This window comes from Eschrichtius robustus, chromosome 6 (assembly GCF_028021215.1).
Source record: "Eschrichtius robustus isolate mEscRob2 chromosome 6, mEscRob2.pri, whole genome shotgun sequence".
Lineage (NCBI taxonomy): Eukaryota > Metazoa > Chordata > Mammalia > Artiodactyla > Eschrichtiidae > Eschrichtius > Eschrichtius robustus.
In genome coordinates this window covers 13,187,456-13,209,025 of record NC_090829.1, presented here as the reverse complement: position 1 = coordinate 13,209,025, position 21,570 = coordinate 13,187,456, and the positions used below count along the sequence as shown (strand labels likewise).

Genomic DNA, 21,570 nt, shown 5'->3' with positions numbered 1-21,570 from the left:
TGGATGACTGCTACCTATGACCAGAATGGGAAAATCTAACATCAGTTCTAATCCAATTTTTTGTTTTTATCAATGTAAATACTAAGAAAGCTTGTTTTTATAAGTCCATGGTAATGGAAAGAGTTTGCCTATGAGTATCATGTAATTCTTTCAATTCTAAGTTTTATATCAAAAAATTACATATCTATCATCAAAAGGTATTTTTAATCATCTACCACCTGACATCAGCACTTCCTACAATTTTTTTAAAGCAAAAATGCGCAACTACCTGACTTACAAAAGGATTTGTTTGCTAGTGAGTCATTCACATCAGGAAGTGTCTCTTTATTTTCTGCTGTGAAGCTTTTATGCTCGGTAGCAACGCACCACGGTGGCTGAGATTCCTAGTGCATGAGCGGAGGTTAATTGGGAGAGGGGAGGTGTGAATGAGGAGCAGGTATTTCCATCAGAGATGTTCCCAGAAGATGAATTTCAGTAAAGAATACGTGGGGAGGTAGAGGAACTGAATACTGATTTCCTTTAAAAACAAAGAAGCCATGCTCTCATATCCCTAGAAGGACTTTGCATTTCCATGTACCCTAGCTTTAAGATCACTGCTTTAGAGAACAGCCTTTATTAAATGTCTAGTTGTTCTGAAATGCTATTTTGCTCTCAGTTCATCTCCATTTCCTTATGGACGCAGTCATTTGTCCTTTCTTTTGTTAATCTCTTGCTTTAGCCCACTTTTCCTTACCAGGGAGGGTAAAAATGCATCTTCCATCTGCAGGTCATCTGATCAAGGTCTTTCCCTAAGAAGTTCAAGACAGCAAGCTCATTGCCACTGAAGACCCTGGGCTCTTAGATAGTATTTTATACTATTTTATTCCAATAGTAAGAAATACTGCCTTCAGCAATGTGGTGATCTGCCCTGAATTTTCCAGGTTGGAAGTTTCTACCAATCAAGTCCTCAATAATTGCTAAATGACCCCTTTACTCAGTGCTGGTGGATCCTATCTTAAGTTCCCTGATGGGTTGGCATGCCGATGCTTGCTTGTGTGCTCAGCTTGCCTTCCCTTGCCTCTTGCATAATAAGACCCTCTCTGCCTAGTTTTATTTCTAATCAGGGAAAATGAATGCTTAAATCTATTGTGCTTAGGCTTGAATTTTTTTCTTTAGTATGTTTATTAGAGTCTTTGTGACTTCAGAGAACTGACGCCCTCCTGACTCATTAATTATTCCCCTTGTAGGTGAGGCATTTTCCCTACCTCCCTACTCTTGAAACTCGGTTGTATAACAGCGCATCATGCTCAGCAAACTTCAAATCCACAAGGGTGGCTTGAGGGTTAAAAGGAATATCATTACGTCTGGAACACTGGTTTTGTGATTAGAAATGGGTGGAATATTAACTCTCACCCCTCCTAAACTTATCAAAGAAATTAAAAAGTGTGGAGCCTTCTAGGTTTCTCTGTTTTGACTTCTGAGCCATCCGAGTTGGAAGAAGCAGGACCCATCCTCCACCCAGAACAGTTTTCTTCCAGACTTAACTAGAAAGTACCTCTAAAATCTCCTTTGCTGATTCCTCCCCACATCTGCTCATCCTTGTCTTAGTTAAGAAGGAATTTCTGAGTCAAAGTATTTCAATATTTCCAAGGACCAGAAGTATTTTTTTCTCAGAGCTGTGGCTAATCCTTTATAAGATTTTATGATTTTCTATTTATCATCATTAATACCTTTTCTAATACCTGCTAGATGCAATGCCCCACGAAGCCCATATCTACGCAACAGAAAGGGAAAGAGGGAACTGGTGATTTTCTGGCTAATTTAGACGTTGATTTCAGAGAATTCTGGTTTCCCTGTACCTCCCAACCCCTGCCCCAAATTTGATCAAATGGGCTGTATTTTGGTGAAGTTCTTTTTTTTTTTTTTTTTTCTTCACAAACACACTGTATTTTATTTTTACAAGAGATAAATAGACTGACACCAAGCATTGTACATGGATGACCACAACAAAAGCAACAATGATTGCAATTACCAAACATGAAACACACTCATACTATGTCATAATATTGACATTCAGTCCAGTAATCCTCCACTGTAACAGCTCCTTTACTTTGCAGTGAAAATTGATTTGTATATTCTTTGCCTCTGAGTCCTTGTGGGATTTTTTTTTTTTAATTCAGACAGAAAGTCACAAAAATTATACTCATCCTCATCAGTTCACTCAGTCCCATGTAATTAATTTTTTTTTTCATCTTGATCTTTTGTTAGCACTTTTATGAGTTCATCAGTTTTTCATCAGAGTTCTGAAAATGCTTATTCATTCAGTTCAGCAGTACAGTCGGTTACCAGAAACCTGTACTTGTCAGAGTCTTTTCCATGAATTTCTTGAAGATGAAAGCCTTTTATAGGAACATATTTGCAAAAGCATCAGAGTACACCCAGAACTGTCTGTAAATGACAAAAGACTTAAAAATGACCACTGTTAAAGACTTGATGAAAGTTCATAATAATGCAGTTGACAAAATTAGTTATTTCTGAGATATACATTTTAAAGTAATAACTAGGATTGTTACTTATAACAATATACCAGAACATATAAGATTTTTAGAAATTTCATGTAATGTCTGAAACATTTATATTAACATATTTCCATACATATTTCCATACAAATACAAATATAAGATTTTTAGAAATTTCATATAATGTCTGAAACATTTATATTAACATATTTCCATACATATTTCCATACAAATACAAATATAAGATTTTTAGAAATTTCATGTAATGTCTGAAACATTTATATTAACATATTTCCATACAAATAACCCAATGAAAGTTTAGTATTAGTTGTTTTGTTTGTTTGTTGTTTTATACTGCAGGTTCTTATTAGGCATTAATTTTATACACATCAGTGTATACATGTCAATCCCAATCGCCCAATTCAGCACACCACCGTGAAGTTCTATCAAAGCCATCATTGGCTACTGATGACCTCTAAATCAGTTAGATAGTGATGGGTGATGGTCTGGCTTTGATCCTTTGACTTCTCAGCTTGGGGCTCCCCTTTTGCATCCAGAGACATTCTGGGACAGTGAGCCCTTATCTGAATTTCCTTTTCTCCTTGACTGGCTCTGCAAGAACTGTGAAATGGAGGAACTGTTCCAAGAACAAATCTCATTTGTGTTTTTAATGGGAGAGAAAGTAAAAGGTAGATAGCCTGAGGGGGGTATGCCTTCTTCCAAGAGCAATACTCCAGAGGCCAACTGCAACAATCCCCTGACAGCACAAATTTTGCTTAAGAAGAGTCTTATTTGTGATCTGGTCAGGAGGCCCAGTTATGGGAAGTGCAAGAGGAAATCACATTTAATGCTGTACATAATCAGTAAGTTATGATGGTATAATAGAAAAGGCATGGGCTTTGGAATCACACAGTGCTCGCTGGTAAACACCTTGGGTCACTTTCTTAGACTTTCTGAGACTCAGCTTATTCATCAGTAAAACAAGAATAATAAGTAGGTGGACCTTCAAACATTGTGTGAAAATTAACTAAGTATGTACATGGCCTAGCATCATATCTGGCATATTGTAGTGCCAATCAATGTTTATTCTTCTCCTGCCCATTGTCTCACCTATAGTATAGGAAAGCAGTAAAGTGATGAACTTTGGGGATAATTTCTTGATTTTAGTTGCTCACACTATTGCTATCCCCTGTTACCACAGGTAATCAAGAAGCATGAGTCAGCATTTGGCATAGTGACCTATTCTAGCAAGGTAATGCAAGTTCGTGTTTTTCTTCCTCATTAGATGGACAAATGTAGCAACTTCTTTTTTTTAATTTCAGTGACAAAATGTTCCCAGCCTTTGGGTTCGGTGCCAGGATACCCCCAGAGTACACGGTGAGTGAGTGTTTTGCTATAAACAAAGGATGACTTGGGTTTCCCTCACAGGAGTCTCACTCTTTCGACCTTTGATATAATTATGTAAGGGCCCAAAGAGGCAGAAGTGGTCTTCAGAACCAGTGAGGTTAGCTCCTCGGAGCCTCTGTTTTGATGACAGCCAATCTCCTGATATTCTGGATTGGCCTTCTCAGAGCCATTTCCAAATGAAGTATTCCATTGTTTAGCTTCTTATAGACATAGTCAGAGACTGTGGAAACACTTGGAAGTTGATCTCCAGTGGCTCAGAAACCATGTATTCAGATCTCCCCTGGAGAAAGACCCTATTGACCATGTTGACAGTGAAAGTCCATGACAGGGAGGTCTACAGACTCCCTCATCCCAAGTCCCTAAGCACCAGTCTTGTGTGGGAGACACAGAAATATCCTGAAGAAAGCGCTGCTCGGGCTCAGAGAATCTGGAGCTGAAAGGATCATGTAAAGACACTGGAATCCTATTTGGTCTCGATGCCAATTTCTCACAAAGAAGGCAGAGACTGTACGTGGAGAGATTTGTGCTGCAGTGGGGCTGAGGCACTCTCCCATGGTATACCAGATGACCCTGTGGGACACTCTCCACAGGGGACTCACCCTCCCAGGTGGGAGAACCTTGGAGAGGAGCAGGGCTCCTGCTGCAGCCTCAGGAAGCCTCTGAGGTCCCAGCTAAGTGCAAGCAATACTGCCCAGTCATCAATTTCTCTTTTACTGACCTTGTCTGAGCTGCACAGCAGGAGGCAGATGCCAACTTTTGCTTCCACCCCAGAGCTGTCAGACCAAGGGCCTTCAGTGAAAGAGGGAGTCCACCTCCCTTTTCCTGCTGGAGTGAGAGATGATGGAGTAGCCTGTCTCCCTGACCTGTCCTCCTCCTTGTTTGCTTTGTAGCCCACACTGGCCTTCCTGCTGACCATGCTACAGAATTCTAGAAGCATTTGTTGGAAATGAGTACATGGTGGGGGAAGAATATAGAACAAGAGCTGTCAACTGGTGGCCTGTAGACATTAGTCAGGCCATATTCTATTTGACACACAGTTTTTTTTAAGAATTAGACAATTTCATATAAAATGTCAGATTTCTGGCTTCTCTGGAAAAACTGAAAGGCCTGATAACACTAAAATTTAAAAGATTACACCTAAAAGTATTAGCCAGAGCTCAGGAGATGCAGTCCCCTTCAGATGGGGTATCAGTTCCAGAATGTGGGCGGGTGGGTGCCCACCTTCCTCACAGAGGTGCTGAGCCTTGAGCCTGGAATGCACCTGGACAACCACCAGTCCAGCTGCCCTGAGATGCTTGAGTGTCCTCCTCACATCCCCCCAGACAGCCTTCCAGTCCCAGCTTGGCCCAGCGGGGCTGAGGACAAAGGTGTACAGCATACCTGGCCCCCAAGGCCTTCCTGTCCTCATCCCTGACATCTGTCTAGTCGCCCTCCTGAAGCAACTTCTTCTTCTTCTTGCTGTTTGCTAAAGTCCTGATCCCCTGGCTCCACTCTGACTGGCAGCTAACTTATTCCTGCTGCCCTAACAGGCACCCCTTATGTATTCTCAGTCTGCTCCCCCAAAGCCATTCAGATACCTTTTCCATGCCTCATCTCCCCTCTGCCCCAGACAGGCCTTGATGGTCTCAGCAACTCAGGTGACCCCCAGAGTGTTTACAAAGTTACCATGACTTGCTTCTTGAGGATAAAATCTCAGTTTGCATTGAAACTGAGCCACAAGCACCTCCGCCTTAGTTTGTGCTCTCCTGGAACCTTGCAACAGGGATTTGGAGGCAAGCAGTTTATTTGAGAGTTGGAGGAAACCTCAGTAGAGAGTGGGGAAATGGGGAGAAGTCAACATAGGGTTTACTAACAAGCCATTACCAGCATGGACAGCCAGAGCTGAATCCCAGGAGACAATGCAAAGCACACACAGACCCCAAGCGATAAGAGAGCTGGGGTATTGACACACCACCTCCCATCAGCCCATGATGAAGAGCTACTCTACAGGCACATTACTCCCAGGGGACATTAATTCCCCACCGTTTTCAGCCTGTCACTTGGGAAGGCAAAGCAGGCTCTGGAAGCCCAAGACAAACTTAAGGTAAATAAAGCAGGCAGGATGGTTGGCATTCGGCTGAGTTGCCTGGAAAAGCCAAGGGCAAGGGAATGTGAGCGAGGCACCAACAGCATAAGCTCTGACCCCCACTGAGAAAAGAGGGGTCTTTTAGCACAATGACCTATTTTCTAGGCCCCAGAGAGTCCTGTGGGAAATAGCCTTTGAAATGGAAGTCTCAGTAAAATTCCAAGTGACCCAATAAAAATGTCTAGATGCCAGGACACCCCTCTTATTTTATCAGGTTTTAGAAAGAAAAAAAGTAAACCACATATTATTTGACCTTGTACATATGTCCTGCCAGGTAGAGGAATTTGTGTTGGAAGTATTACTTTTCCAAAAGCAAGAGTCTATTTTTACCTGTATGTATGTGAAAATCCTCCTGCCTGGCAGCTCTGTATATTATGTTAGAATGAGTCTTAAATGTCAACAGCTTTGCTGGAGCCTTTGTAACCATGGCCATGTCAAGCAGACAGCTTAGGTTATTGAGTTATCATTTTTTAATCACTGGGTCCAAATAGAACTCAACCAAATCTAAGCCTCTGGTCTGTGGCCACTTCTATCCGGAAGCTATTTGGAGTTACATTTTTATGAAATATTTTCTTGGATTTTTTTTCATATGCCTTATTCTCCCCCTCCTGCCAGCATTTATCTGATTCTAGAAAATCTCCCTGTCACCTCAACTCCACAGGGAGCTTAGAATCCACCCTCCATCTCAGAGTGATTGTGTAAAGGCTTAAAATGGTTCCCGCTGCTTGACACATAATGAATGTAATGAGCATCTGTTGGCAAACTCTAAGCCCCAGTGCCTCCTTACTGGATTAATGTTGTCATTCTCCTTTCTTCCTTTTGTAAATTTTAATTGGTGTCCAGGTATCTCACGACTTCGCAATCAACTTTAATGAAGACAACCCAGAATGTGCAGGTAAATCACAACGTGAAAGGAAGTCAGTGTTTCACAGCCCTTCCCTTCATACTTTTCCCATTTTAGTTTCTCACTCCTGATGCAGTATGTCAGTGATGATTGTCCACAGCAGAGAAGTAGGCTCGCTGGACCCAAATAAACACGCTACTCTGAAGGCCACAACAGAGCAGAGACGTAAGAGCTGGAAAAGACAGAATGCAGAAGAGGTCTTGAGCTTAGAGCGAGAATATTGATTCCAATTCTGGATTCTTCTGGCCAAAAAAACAAAAAAAAACCAAAAAAAATTTGAGGGAAGGGTCACCTGATGGGCAGTGATGAGGTACCCCTCTTTCTGCTTTCCAAGTTGTCATCAAGTATTTATTTTGCACAACTTCCTCTCGGTGAAGTAATAAGGAAAAGGGGAAGCGTGGAGATCATGTGACACTTTCAGCATGTTGGCAAAGGATACGCCCTCAGAAACTTCAAGCAAGTCACTTCATGGTTTTGTGCCAGAAAGAGCCTTCTCAAAGGCTTTGGTCTGTATTACGTTATTTCCAGCTAGAAATTCCCCAAGACATTCCACAAAATAATGATGATGACTATGATGATAAATTGTATCCTAGAATCATTTTTCCTGATTTCTAAATAATAAATAGAGCCAAGTACACCTGTTGCTATGAAAATGGTAAGACATTTTTGCAGTGGGCTGGTGGAAATGTCTGTGTCTCTCCTCCTTCCTGTAGAGGAGGAAGGGGCTGAACAGGGTTAATTCAGATCCTGTGGGGGATGTAGAACATCCCACAGTTTCTTTCACAAATTTGGCACTAACTGTCCAAGAACATGACATCAATATACCCGGGTCCGCACGTGACAACCTCTGAGACCAGATCTCCATTCTGCCCTTATTCCCTCTCACCATCCCTCATGCCAAGTTTATTACAGTTTAGGCTTCCCTCATCTCAAACCATTCCCGCTCTTCAACTGTAAGAGTGGTTTTCCATCAAAGCAGAGTGAAGGACATATCCAGTGTTAACCCGTTTCACATCTTAGAATTCACCTGCCTGGTATTTTTGGAAGAGAACTCAGACTTGCTTATCTTAGGCAAAACCTCAAAAACCAAAACAGAAAAAGAGATTCTGTTCAGCATCACTTAACTTCAAAACCAGGCTATGTAATGATTTGGCACCTGTCTTTAGAATGGCAGACTATGGGGCAGGACAAAGAGAATGCAGCATTTTCAGTCATTTTCATACACATTTTGTTACATGCATGTGTATAAAGGCAGAACAGAATACACCTTGCCCATCCAAGATGCCCAAAATCTGGTTGGCAGGATGTGGAGGGAAAACAATCACAGCAGGGGCTTTGTGGGTCTCTCTGGCTTCAAACAAGACCAGTGTGCTGTTTCAGGGTAGAAAGGGGTGTAGGAGGATGAGAGGAAACAGGGGAAGAGAGAGGTAACACAGGCACAGACACGGAGAGGACCCTTTGAACAAAAATCATTGGTAATGGGACTGTCTCTGTGGGATCACAGTTAGAACATTCAGTGTGCAGCCAAGACTTATGCTGGGAGGAGCTACACTAGCAGGGCTGCCTCTTCCAGCAGAGCCCACCCGTCATGATCTCTTGGATGGAAGCCCCCCTTAAATGAGGGGTGCCCGTGGTGATGGACGTCACTCACCTGTACTACAGTCCCCGGCAGACGACTGTGACCGTCATTTTGCTCATTCATCACACATTTGGGGAGCAGCTACCATGTGCCCGACCTGCCTCGAGCTCATGAGAAAGAAAGTCACAATTCTTACCCACAAGGACCTTAACATCTGGAGAGACGGTTGTGGGTACACATCACTCACATAGGTGGCCCAGGGTGGTTATACTAGAGTCAACAGGACGGTGGGAAAATGAGAGGGATGTTAAAGCTGTGAGCATGGCCCTTAGAGCCAGACACACCTGGGTGTGAATCCTGAGTCTGCAGCAAACCTCTCTGAGCCTCAGTTTCTTACCTGTAAAATGGGTACAATGTTGGCTTCATTACAATAGGAGGATCTAATGAAATCTATTTTGTCAGGTGAGACAGAAGGGAGACAATGGTGGAAATGATCGCTTTTGACTTGAACCTTTAAAGAGAATGATTTCAGATCAAAATGATTTCTCTCTGAGTTTTAAGTTGTAGGGTTGCAAAATATTCCCAGTATGAATCCCTTATTTTTGAAAGTGTAGAAAAAGATTTGGGAACACATCGGTTTGTAACTGACATTTTTTTAATGGGTTTAGAATATTCTCTTTGTCATAAAAAGCTTGTTTGTATTCTGTAGCAAACACAATCATTCATTAATAAATTCTTCCCAAGTCAATTTCAAAAAAAAAAAAAATAAATAAATAATAATAAGTAAAATGAATAAAGAAAATGATTTTAGTGGGAGTGGAGGCAGAAATACCAGCTCAGATGTGGTATTTTCTTTTTTATCTTAAGAACATAAATGTGCTATTGATAAGGACTATTTGGGGGAAGTTAATGCTTCATTTGTGTGTGTGTGTGTGTGTGTGTGTGTGTTTGATTATAAATATATTTAGGGAGACTATTTAGCTATTGATCTTTGCCAATTCCACCTCAGGGATTCAAGGAGTTGTGGAAGCCTACCAGAGCTGCCTTCCCAAACTCCAGCTCTATGGCCCCACCAACATCGCTCCCATCATCCAGAAGGTCGCCAAGTCAGCATCAGAGGAGACCAACACCAAGGAGGCATCGGTAAGGAGAGGGGTGGTCTGCCTGCTAATGGACATTTACCCATCCTCACCTGGATACTGGCCATAGCACCCATCCCAATCTGACAATAAATTTGCATTTCTACCTGTGTGAGTTTGAAGAAGTGACTTAACCTTCCCCCTGTCCTCAGTCTCCTCACCTGAAAAATGGGGATAATCATGCCTATCTCTGCTGGATTAACATAAGGTTTAAAGATGACACAACTCAAATGTCTGCAATGTTACCTGAACACAGGAGGCCTTCAACAGGGGAAGCCACTATATTCACTGGAGTGTAGGTCATCCTCATAATACTCATACTCACCTTCAGTTCCTGGGAAGGAAAAAAAACAACTGTCCAAAACTAAGCTTGCTTTCCACTGTACCCAGACTACAGATGGAAGTGAAGTAAAACAATGGGTTATTCTTCTGCCTGGTAGTCAAGTGAAGTAACACACAACATCACAGTGAAGGTTTATTTCAGGTCCTATTTGTGGTTTTCTTAAGAAAAATGCAAACCAAGGTTACAAGGCCAAATAGAGTTTGTTTTTTCCCCCTAATATATTAGACTTAAATATAGTGCCGTAATAGCTTTTCTATGCATCATTTTTCAATACTGTCATTATGTCCTATGTCCTTTTTTAGCTTTATGACTTTTTCTCAGATTTAGCAGAATATTGCTAATGTCTGAGATTTTTCTCTGTGATTTTATCCTGGGTTCCAAGACACTGAATTTGCATGAAGAACATGATATGCTGCTCCCTCACCTTCTTACGTGAGCTCATCTGACCCCCTTGCCCTGTGCCTGTGTTCTCAGCTTCCCTCGTGTTAGGATGGGCTGGACCACACTCCCGTCTCATGGCTACCTCTGCTCTACGCGCTGGACCACACTCCCGTCTCATGGCTACCTCTGCTCTACGCACTGCAGCACACACCTCCCAACTATTAGGGACACTGACCTCATACTTATATTCCCTTTCTCTCCTATCACCTATTTTTCCCTTTCTACTGAAGACTCATTCCTATTAGCAAATAAAGCATGTTACAATATCTCTTGTTTAGGTTCAAAACTCTCTCTCAACACCACTTTACCCTTTAGGTACTGTCCCTTATTTTACTCTCTTTTACAGCAAAATTCATTGAAAGAACTGCCCATATTCACTGCCTTCATCTCTCCTCCCATTGGCCCTTCCACCTATACCACCCAAACTTTGCTCCCCGACACCCCTGTGAAGACCACATTTGTCAAAGTCAGTAGCATCTCCATCTTGCCAAACCCACAGAGGCCTTGAAGCAAATCTGAATCCTCTCAGATGCAAGATTTAGGCATAAGGTTGGACAGGATCAGTATTTCATTTTATTTTTAACCTTTTTTTTTAATCACCAGGACTTCAAATTCAAATATTTCAAATAATACCTTGCTCAGAAACCAAACACATAAAATAGATTTTAAGAAAACAGACTATTTTTGCTAAATCTGGTCTGAGGGATGCGGTCCAAACTTGTCTATTCTCCTTTATCCCCAAGAGCATCCAAGGCAACCTTAGGGCTCCCTGGAGCCCAGTTTGAATCATCTCAGCCTCCCTGGGGTACCAGGACTCACAGGAGTAAAGAGAATCTGACATAGGTCTGAGTTTTGGACTAACACAAACCAGCATGAGTCTCTGGCTATTACTCACTCCTTCAGGGACCGATGGGTCTGCTCTGAAAGGACAGGTCAGGAAACAGTACTGAAAGCATCTAATCCACATCTCCCCAAATAACTCACTCCTATAGGCCAGGAACACTGATGCTTTCCCCCAGAGGTTTCCATTACCTTTTGAACAGTGTATGGTCCAGGGCCCCTTGTTATCACTGACTGCTAAGGGTCCTAACCTTGAACCTTGTAGGCAAGTGCTGCCAGGAAGTCTGTGGCTGTAGGATTTTCTCCTCAGTTTTGTGGAACTCTTCTAGAAAGAAAAAAAGTCCTCTCCTTATGTAAGCAGGACCTCAAGTACATTCAAAGACTATAATATTTCACCCGTGAGCACTTTCCTAGCCTGACTTTGGAAGCAACTGTTACTGCGACCTTTATTGGAAATTTCCATCAGGGTTTTGATCCAACAGTCTGCAGCCTATTACCTTTAGCTAGATTAAACCTGGAAGGATCAGGTTCTAGAATCTTGACAGTCTCTTCAGACCAGAGCTTCTTAACCATTTTTGTTCCATGGACACCATTAGCAGCTGGTGAAGCCCATGGACCCCTCCTCAGAAAGGCCTTTAAATGCACAAAATAAAATATGTTATAAAATAAACCAATTATATTGAAATGCAGTTAACAAATATCTTTAAATGTGACATAGAAGCATCATAAATATAGTAATAAAATTAAATTATGAGAATTTGTGGCTGGCCTAATACTGTAATTTCTAAGTAGTGTTGAATGTAAATGACACGTTGAGATATTCGCAGACACTGTAAGATAACAGGAACGTATTCTGTGATTTCTATTAGTGACTCAGTCACAAGTACAGTTAAAACTAATTTTATTTGTTGATTATATTTAGAATTGAAAAAAATGATAAGCTTTAGTTAGAGGTTAGTGAAAATAAAACTTTAATTTACCCCAGCTGCACAGACTGCCTGAATCCTTTCAACTCAACAGTCCGCAAGCCTAGGTTAAGAACCCCTGCTCTAAATGAAAAGACAGCCACATTCTGCAAACCTGTTTTTCAGTGGCTTGCTAGCTAAGAATGGCTTTTACGTTTTTAAATGGTTGAAAAACATCAAAAGGAGAATAATATTTCATGGCACACAAAAGTTATATGACATTCAAACTTGTGTCCATCAATAAAGTTTTATCGGAACACAGCCATGCACATTCCTATCAAGCACTGTCTATGGCTGTTTTCATTCTAACAGGCAGAGTTATGTCATTGCCACAGACATCATTATGGCCCACAGAGCCTAAAGTATTTATTATAGCCCCTTTACAGAAAATATTTTGCCAACGCCCGCTCTAGACCACAACAACTCTAAACTTTCTTGATGTGGTCGTGTGACTGTCAGGTTGTTTGCTCCTGGGGGGTATTGTAGGGGGCAGGTAGGGGAGATCCGTGCCCTGGACCATGAAGACCGGATCAGACAGGAGTTACGGGAGGGTGGGGAGTGGACGATGAGGGCACAGAAGTGCGATTCCCTCACGAGCCCACCTGCTCAGGAATCAGGATGAGTCTCCATCCAGGTGTGGCACCTGCCATGGCCTCCAAGGCACACCCTGGGAGGAGTCATTTCTGGTTCTGGTGTTTCCTACACTGCTTCCCTCCATCCCCAGGCCACCAAGCTGCCTCCTTCTGTGCCTTCTCCTTGCAACTCCCTAGCTCCTCCATCACTTCACCCGACTGAAACCTTCCTCCAAACTCCCAGGCCACCTTCTCTGTGAATGTATAAGACTTAAAAAGCATAGGTATGGATGAAAATTGAAAACTCGAATGAATTTGAAAATTGATCAACTAGAACTAGGGGTGGGTAGTTAGTGGACATGGAACAGAATTAGTCTTTATATTTATTTATTTATTTATTTATTTATTTATTTATTTATTTTTGGCTGCATTGGGTCTTCTTTGCTGTGTGCGGGCTTTCTCTAGTTGCGGTGAGCGGGGGCTACTCTTCGTTGAGGTCCACAGTCTTCTCATTGTCGTGGCTTCTCTTGTTGCAGAGCACAGGCTCTAGGCACATAGGTTTCAGTAGTTGTGGCATGTGGGCTCCGTAGTTGTGGCTTGCAGACTCTAGAGCTCAGGCTCAGTAGTTGTGGTGCACGGGCTTAGTTTCTCTGCGGCATGTGGGATCTTCCCCGGCCAGGGCTCGAACCTGTGTCCCCTGCATTGGCAGGCAAATTCTTAACCACTGCACCACCAGGGAAGCCCCAGAATTAGTCTTTATATTAAACTGTATGGAAAGCATTTAGGACATGTGACTATCTTCATCATAGTGTGAATTTCTCTTCTCTCCAATTGTAGTTTTGACTGAGTTGTTTTGTTTAAAAACATTTTTTTCAGACTCGCAGAGAAAAATGGGAACTCTTTAGCACTGCCAGCCTATATGCAGCTTTCTAAGTGTGATTCTCAAAACCAGATGTTTTCAACATGTGATTATTCTACCTAGCCTTTCTCCTTTGAAATGTGACAACTTGGAATGGTTTCATCATCCCACATTTACTCCCTGTAGATGTTGAACATACTGCAAAGATTACATTAGAAATTATTTTGGGTTTGGCATGAGCAACATCTCAGTGACCTCCTTCCCTCCCCTCTCACCTGAGAGGCTGTCATGATGCCTCTAACGACTAAGGACAGTGATGTCCTCCACTGGGCCTTCCCTCTCCAGACCCCATAGCCCTTCCCAAGCCCTTCCTGTGCTGATGAGCATGGAGCCTTCTCTCCAATCTCCGTCTCAGATGAGTCACCCACCAGCCTGTCCAACCAGGACTTAGAGCAGGAAGAGTCTTCTGCCCACATCCTTGGAGAAGGGCAGCCACCTGCAGGCCACACACTAGCCCATGGCACACAGCCTTCAGAGGCAGAGACTGTGACCCTTGCCTCTTCTAGCAGGGCTTTAGTGCAGCGCCATCCACTAGAAATACAGTGGGAGGCGTGCAGCGATTTTAAATTCTCCAGTAGCCACATTTAAAAAAGTGAATAGAAGCAGGGAAATTAATTTTAACAATGTATTTTATTTAACCCAGTATAACTAAAACATTATCATCTTAAGAGGTATTCCATATAAAAAATTATTAATAAAATATTATACACTCTTTTTTTTGTACTAAGTCTTCAAAATCCAGTGTGTATTTTATACTCACATCATCTCAATTTGGATGCTAAATTACCGTAGAAAATACTTGATCTTTATATAGATTTTATAAATTGATAACTGAGAAAGTGGATTCACATATTTATAGTTGTTCCAAACGTACTTAAAAGATTTCCAATAACTCAATCGGGTATCCACTTTTTAAAGTTAAATTTAAATTCATTCAAATGAAATAAAATTAAAAATTCTGTTTCTCCATTGCTTTCGCCACATTTCAAGGGCACAATAGTTACATGGAGCTGGTGGCTATTGTAAATATTAGGCAGCTTGACTTTAGACTCTTGCAAATCTCCAAGCTGAAGAGGACTGTATGAATGATCTAGTCCCACCCGTCATTTGAGAGTTGAAGAGGCTGAGACCCAGAGGAGTTAAGGGAAAATTCCCAGCATCTCAGAGCAAGAGGCTTTGAAGCCAGCCCCCTGACTCTTCTGCTACTCTGTCTACACCCTGTGCTTTGTAACCATCACTAAGGTGATTATTAGAATTAACCTGCAATTACTGTGCCTGCCTTTAAGCTCCATTCATCCTAAGTCTTCAGTGTTTAAGGTTGTCAACATGGGCACTCAAGAAAAGTCAGTTGTCACTTGCTGTGGTCAGTATGCACTGGAGCCGCTGGAGTGTGTAACTGGCTTTGTCCTTGTCTCTCCCACCTCTCCATCCCCATCATCTCCTGGTGTCCCACTGATGGCAGCAATACTTCATCCTGCTGATCCTGACTGACGGGGTCATCACAGACATGGCCGACACGAGGGAGGCCATCGTCCATGCCTCCCACCTCCCCATGTCGGTCATCATCGTGGGAGTGGGCAACGCAGACTTCAGTGACATGCAGATGCTGGACGGCGACGATGGGATTCTGAGGTCGCCCAAGGGAGAGCCCGTCCTTCGCGACATCGTCCAGTTCGTGCCCTTCAGGAACTTCAAACACGTACGCATATCTCGGGGGCTTCCCCTGGGAGAGCAGAAGCCCCCCTCCCCATTTTTCCACCAGTGTTCGTAGTAAAGCAATGCCAGCTGTCCCTGCCTGGGCCAGGCTGACTCCCACCCAGGACATGTAGAGCTTGGCTTGCTGGAGAAAGAATTATAACCTGAGTCATTGATGAGGAGTCATGCTAACTATGTAGCCAACATTTCATTGGAGCTTGGCCTCATCCACAGAATTTAGGGTCTCCATTTTACCCAGGACTGCCATATACAGTTGGGCAGGTTGTTCCCTGCTCAAGGTTGCCTGGCTGAAGTAGCAAAGAGGAGATGAAATTCAGCCTTGGTTCTCCTTGTCAAGCCACGTGCCCTGGCAGAGGTCTGTGTTTGCCTTGGCAAAGTATGTTTTCAAAATGATAGAAACTTAAATCCTGTATAAATATATAGTAAGCAGCATCAAAGATTTATTTAATTCATTAATGAGGGAACCAGCAAGATAACAAAGTTAGTTTAAAGGATGATATTAAACAGTTGTTTGTGGTCAATAGGGGAAAATGCTGGAATAAGTTTGCTAAGGCAGAATCAAAACTGGTTCATGACCGACAGGGTTTAAAAAAATAAAAAAAAACTTTTCTGATTCATACAATGTTTCCCTCTCGGATGGCGGTGGCCCTGAAGAGCCCTGCAGAGCCTCCCCCGCTGTGTCACAGACAGCCCCCTGTGTTGTTCCGTTCCGTGCCCCAGTGAAAGCTCCCACAAGTGTGTGGGCAGTGAGCCTGGGTGACTCACAGCGGGCAACTCTGCTACCGTAGCCCATCTTCAACTTGCCCAAGGGGAGGTTTCCAAGCTCCCAAGTTGTCTGCACAGGACAGCAAGGTGGGGCATCCTCTTCAAGTTAGGGTGCGCTGGAGCTGAATCTCCCACAGTTGTGTTCATCAGTGAAACCACTTGCTCGCATGGTGCCTGAGGTGGAAGGAGGGTGTTCTTCCGGACTGTGATGTCCCGCCCTGTCTTGTCGGCTGGACAGAAGTACCACAGGACTGACCACCACCCACAGCGTTGCCTGAGTGAAGAGGGGTCCAAGAGCTTCTCCAAACCACCCTCTCCCCGCCCCCTACAGACACACACACACACACACGCCACGGGGCCATGCACTGTTGCAGCCTCCACCCAGCCCCTGCTCTCCCTCACACACTCACAGAGTGCCTGCTGTGTGCTAGCACTGGCACCACGGTGAGATGAGGAGCCATGGGCCCCAGCCTCCAGGAATTTACTGGAGAACTGCCCAGTTGGAACACAGGTGTCCGCAGAAAACTCTCACACTAAGAGATCTATGGGCGATTGAGGTGGGCCACCCTGTTGCTACAAAACTTCAGAGAAGCGGCTGGAGCTGGAACATGAGGAGAACAGACCCTGGGGGTTGGGCAGGGAGGTGAGGGGCACCCGCAACAAGGAAGTGCCTGATCAGCGCGAGGAAGGGGGCGCGCTCACTGTCCCTCTGCTCCAGGGTCCCAGCTCCCTGTGGTCCACTAGAGCAGAGTACCAGGAGTTTAGCACCCGCCTTAGCTTCCTGAATTTCAAATTAGATTCTGAGAACCGTTTCATTATCCAAACTAATCTATTCTGAATTCAATAAACCATAAATAAAACGCAAGGTGAGGCACTGATATCATTTCATACAGCCAGGAACCCATGAATCGCCTCTCTCTTTCTGCTCTGCATGGTAACTCAGAGCTTCGGACAGGGCAGAGGCTCTGAGCTGTGTGGCTTGGGGCAAGTTACTTAACCTCTCTGTGTCACAGACTTTCATCTGTAAAACAGGGCAAATAACACACACATTGGAAGATTAGAAGTGGGGCTTATATAACACACAGCACAGCGCCTGGTGCATGTAGGTGGTTAATAAATGTGGCTTTTATTACTGTTCTTGCCAGCTACTTTCATATTTTCTTGCTTTATCCCAAGTTAATGGACCTCCAGGCCCTCCTTGCTCCCCAGAACCACCAGCACAGATATGCAACGGGCAGGAGAATCATTGGGAACTGTGCTGTCCAACACAGTAGCAAAGAGCCACATGTTGTTATTTAAATTTAAATTCATTAAAATTAAATTTAAAAATCAGTTTTTAGTCACACTAACCACATTGCAAGGGCTCAGTGACAGCACGTGTCTGGTGGCTACCACGTTGGACAGTGTAAATACAGAATACTTTTATCATCCGAGCAAGTTCTGCTTGACATACTGTTCAGGAATATTTTTGTCTTCAAATAACAGCAAATCCATCTCACAGTGGATTACATGAGTGGTTCTTAACCAAGGATGATTTTTCTCCCCAGGGGACATTTGGCAATGTCTGGAGACTTTTTTGATGGCTACTTGCATCCAGTGGGTAAAGGCCAGGGATGCTGGTAAGCATCCTACGATGCAGAGTACAGTCCCCACACAAAGAATTATAAAATATATCCAATATATCAAAATAACAATAGTGCCAAAATTGAGAAACCCTGGATTATATAAGTACAAATATACTTTTCTCGTGTAGCTAGATATTAGGGGCTGGTGGCTGCTGACATTAGTTTTTTCAATGATTCAATAGTGTCAGGACCAGCACTTAGAGATTCTTTTTGTTATTCCCTCACAATGATAAAATGGTTGCCATAGCTCTAGGAATCATATTCTAGTTCAAGGAAAAAAGGAAGCAGAAAGAGAAACAGAGCCAGTGATGTCTGTTAAAGAGCTCCAAGAAACACCCCCCAGGAAACTCCCACTTGGGTCTCAAACAATGAAATTGGGTCACATGGCCGTCCCTAGATGCCAGGGAGACTGGGAAGTAAAGTCTTTATCTTTCTAAACTTTGTGTGAGCAATGATCAGAGAGAAAAGGGAGGAAATGACTATTGTGTCTTCCCCAGTGTAAAAGTGGGCCATGATCTAACACACGACCCTGAGCAGTTATTTATAAAATAAAAGAGCATTCATGGATACCAATGTCCAACATACTATGGCATCTTCAAAATGTGAGCAGTCGCTTTAGAAACACTCCTCACAGTGTTTTCAGATTGTTTTTAAGGTATGTGTCTTTTACATTTTGAGCCTCCTAAATACTCTGAGATAGAATGAATTCCTGTTCTTTCCTTTCTTGTCTCAGAATATCGGGGCATAGCAAAGTTGAATGGCTGAGTCACAAGCCACATAGGAAGGAAAGAGCTAGAAACCTGGTCATCTGGCATTTAGGCCAGACCCCTTTCCTTCAGGACTTTTCCAGAGGGACTTCAAACATTTCTCTCTGCTTCAAATTTTCAGCCTCTTCAGTAATTGCTAACAATGAGGTTCAGGCAATCTTACTTGCCCAGTGGCTGGGGAGTTAGTAGTGAGTGCTAGGGTCAGAGGTCCGGCCCCAGCTCTGTATGAGTCCAGAGTCCATGCAGAATATCAACCTCTACCTTCCTCTGCCCCAAGGCCTGCAGTGAGTCCATAATGCTGATATAAGAAAAGCTACATAAATTAGCACAGTATTCAAGACTCTCCATCACCGGGCCAGAAGCTCATTTTCCAACTGAATGCCCCACCAATCCTGCATCCCCAACACACACACACACACACACACACACACACACACACACACACACGCACGCATGCACTTCCTTTAGAGCCCCATCAGATGACTCACTGTCCCTAGAATGATCAAATGCCAGTCCTCTCCTTCTCCCTGTTTTAAAATATACCCAATGTAAATGCCATCTCTTCTTGGAAGCCTGCTGTGATTTCCTCCAAGATGCCTTAGTCTTGTTTTTTTGTGCTCTGGTCACACAGTGTCTGTGACTCCCTAGAGCAGTGCTTCTCAAATTTCAATATGCACAGGAATCACCTAGGCATCAAGTTAAAACGCAGATTCTGATTCATTAGCTCTGGGATGGGTCTAAGATTTTACATTTCTAACAAGCTCCCATTGATGTGATCTGCTGGTCTGTGGGATGTATCATGTTCTGCCTCATAGGAGGGTTAATTTCTGCCCCACCAGGTTCACCTCACATGACTGTAACTTCCTAATGGCAAGAATCATAGACCCTATAAACCCTCGCATCGTTCCTGGAACATAAATAGGTGTCTGGATTTGAATGTAAATCAGACACAAAACTGCAAGGCAATTCTTTCTGCCATCCAGTGTTCTCCCATCCTCAGATGTGAATAGTTTTATATTTTGAGACAGACATGAAAAAATATAAGTATGAAATTAAAGGTTCATTTTCCAACAATCTGACAACTCTTGCTTGGAGTAGATGCTGACAAGTACAGAATGAATGGTGAATGAATGAATGAATGAATGAATGGGACCAGCTGCTTAGAGCAGGACTCAAGTCTTTTAGGCTGATTTGGGTCAGATTCCCTTGGCCCGGTGCCAAAGTCACTGTGATTTCTTCTTCCCTGCAGGCATCTCCAGCTGCCCTGGCAAAGAGCGTGTTGGCTGAAGTCCCAAACCAAGTCGTGGACTATTACAATGGCAAAGGGATTAAGCCAAAATGTTCATCAGAAATGTATGACTCTTCCCGGACACTGGCTCCATGAAGTCTACACACTTTTACAGAGTCCTCAAATACTATTCCTGCTGATACTTAATACTTCTATTATCCTGTACTTAAAAAGACACACAGGTACACATTTAAAAATAGCATGTTTTGGTGATTTTTAACTAACTAACAATTTTTTTTGCATGTGTAGCCCTGAGGCCTGGATCTGCTAAGCCCTTGTATTGTTAAAGACTTTTTACAAAGAAACACGGATAATTATAACTTACTCTTTACATTACAGCATGTCGCCTTGATATAAAATGTTATCTGTATCTGTTTTTTATACAGGTTTGTTGAAATTTTGCTAAATTTCTTATTATCTTTACACTGTAAAGCATTTTGAAACATTTCTTGAACGTTGATAGCCAAAACATATTTGGTTTTATCTGCTACAGGATGAGAGACTTTTTAAAATGGCAGATGCATGGACTGTATTTTGCATGTTTAAAATAAAAAACAAAAAACAAAAACCATGCTGTTTTTGCAGTTGTCGTCCATAATTCCTCCCTGCTGAGAATGGTCTCTCCACTGAAAAAGGGGCTTATCCACCTAGAGGTGGTCTTCCTGAAGTGGGTCTGGGACACCCAATCCAGCACCTCCCAGACTTCCCCATGTATACAAATCACCAGAGGATCTTGTTTAAATTTTGACTGTGATGCAATAGGTCTGCATGGGCCCAAGATCCTACAGCTCTGAGTCCCAGATGATGCCAATTCAGGCCCCATGTTTATGTCACTCCCTAGGAATGACCTCAAAGAGTCTTCAATAGACCCATGACAGTGGAAACTTGTCCACAGCAAATAGCCATGTGGTATGGCTTTCCAGAGAGGTGGCCCGCCAGGTTGATGTTTAAGCTTAGTCTAGGGCTTCTTTGTGCCTCTTTTTATTGCTCCTGAGAGCGAACTCAGTCATCAACACAAATGCCTGGAATCATTGTTTTGGGTGGAGGTGTTTTGTTTTGATATAAACAAGCCAGTCTTGAACCAAAAGAATGTTTCACTTGTATAGTCTTCTTGAAGAGAAATGGACAAGTGTTCTGCAAGCATAAAAGGCCCTAGGTGGAGCCCACTTTTGGTCAGAGATATGGGAAAGTAAATCACAAGGCAAAATAGATCTGTTTGTTGTTCCGTGATGGGGGAAGTATTTAACAAGAAAACTAAATGCCTTGTACGATTTCCAGTGGTATAACTATAGATCTTAACCTTGCAAATACATGTTGGCCAAAAGCACATTTGGGAATGATGGTAAAATGTATGACTGAAAAAAATCATAAATATTTAAACTGTATTATTTTATGAATAAATTGGGTACTTATGGAATTTTTTCTAAGACTTATAGTCTTGTTTCTCTTTTCAAGGCAATTTCTGAACAGTGTTCATGTAAGTGACTTGGCCTCAGGTTAGGAATAGCTCTTTCACAGTCCCATAGAAACATGTGGATCATGGTTTTTAACAGGCAAGGAATTAAAATACTTAGACCCTGTTCACCAGAAATAGCTGGTGGTTGTTTCTAACCCAAAACAAGGACATGAGCTTCAATGCCTATGTGCCAGGAACATAGTAAGCAATATGTTTAATGA

General features: G+C 42.8%; 1 protein-coding gene across 5 annotated transcripts in view; it reads left to right on the top strand.

Moving 5' to 3' along the window:
• Window positions 1-20,228, top strand: part of CPNE4 (copine 4) — a 578,612-nt gene extending 558,384 nt beyond the window's left edge. For all 5 annotated transcript variants that reach the window (XM_068547309.1, XM_068547306.1, XM_068547307.1 and 2 more), the window contains 5 exons: window positions 3,821-3,875; window positions 6,874-6,925; window positions 9,523-9,656; window positions 15,195-15,431; window positions 19,855-20,228. In XM_068547309.1, coding sequence (XP_068403410.1) covers window positions 3,821-3,875; window positions 6,874-6,925; window positions 9,523-9,656; window positions 15,195-15,431; window positions 19,855-19,989 — 613 coding nt within the window. In that variant the 3' untranslated portion in view covers window positions 19,990-20,228. The remainder of the gene's footprint in view (window positions 1-3,820; window positions 3,876-6,873; window positions 6,926-9,522; window positions 9,657-15,194; window positions 15,432-19,854) is intronic.
• Window positions 20,229-21,570: the final 1,342 nt, after the last annotated feature.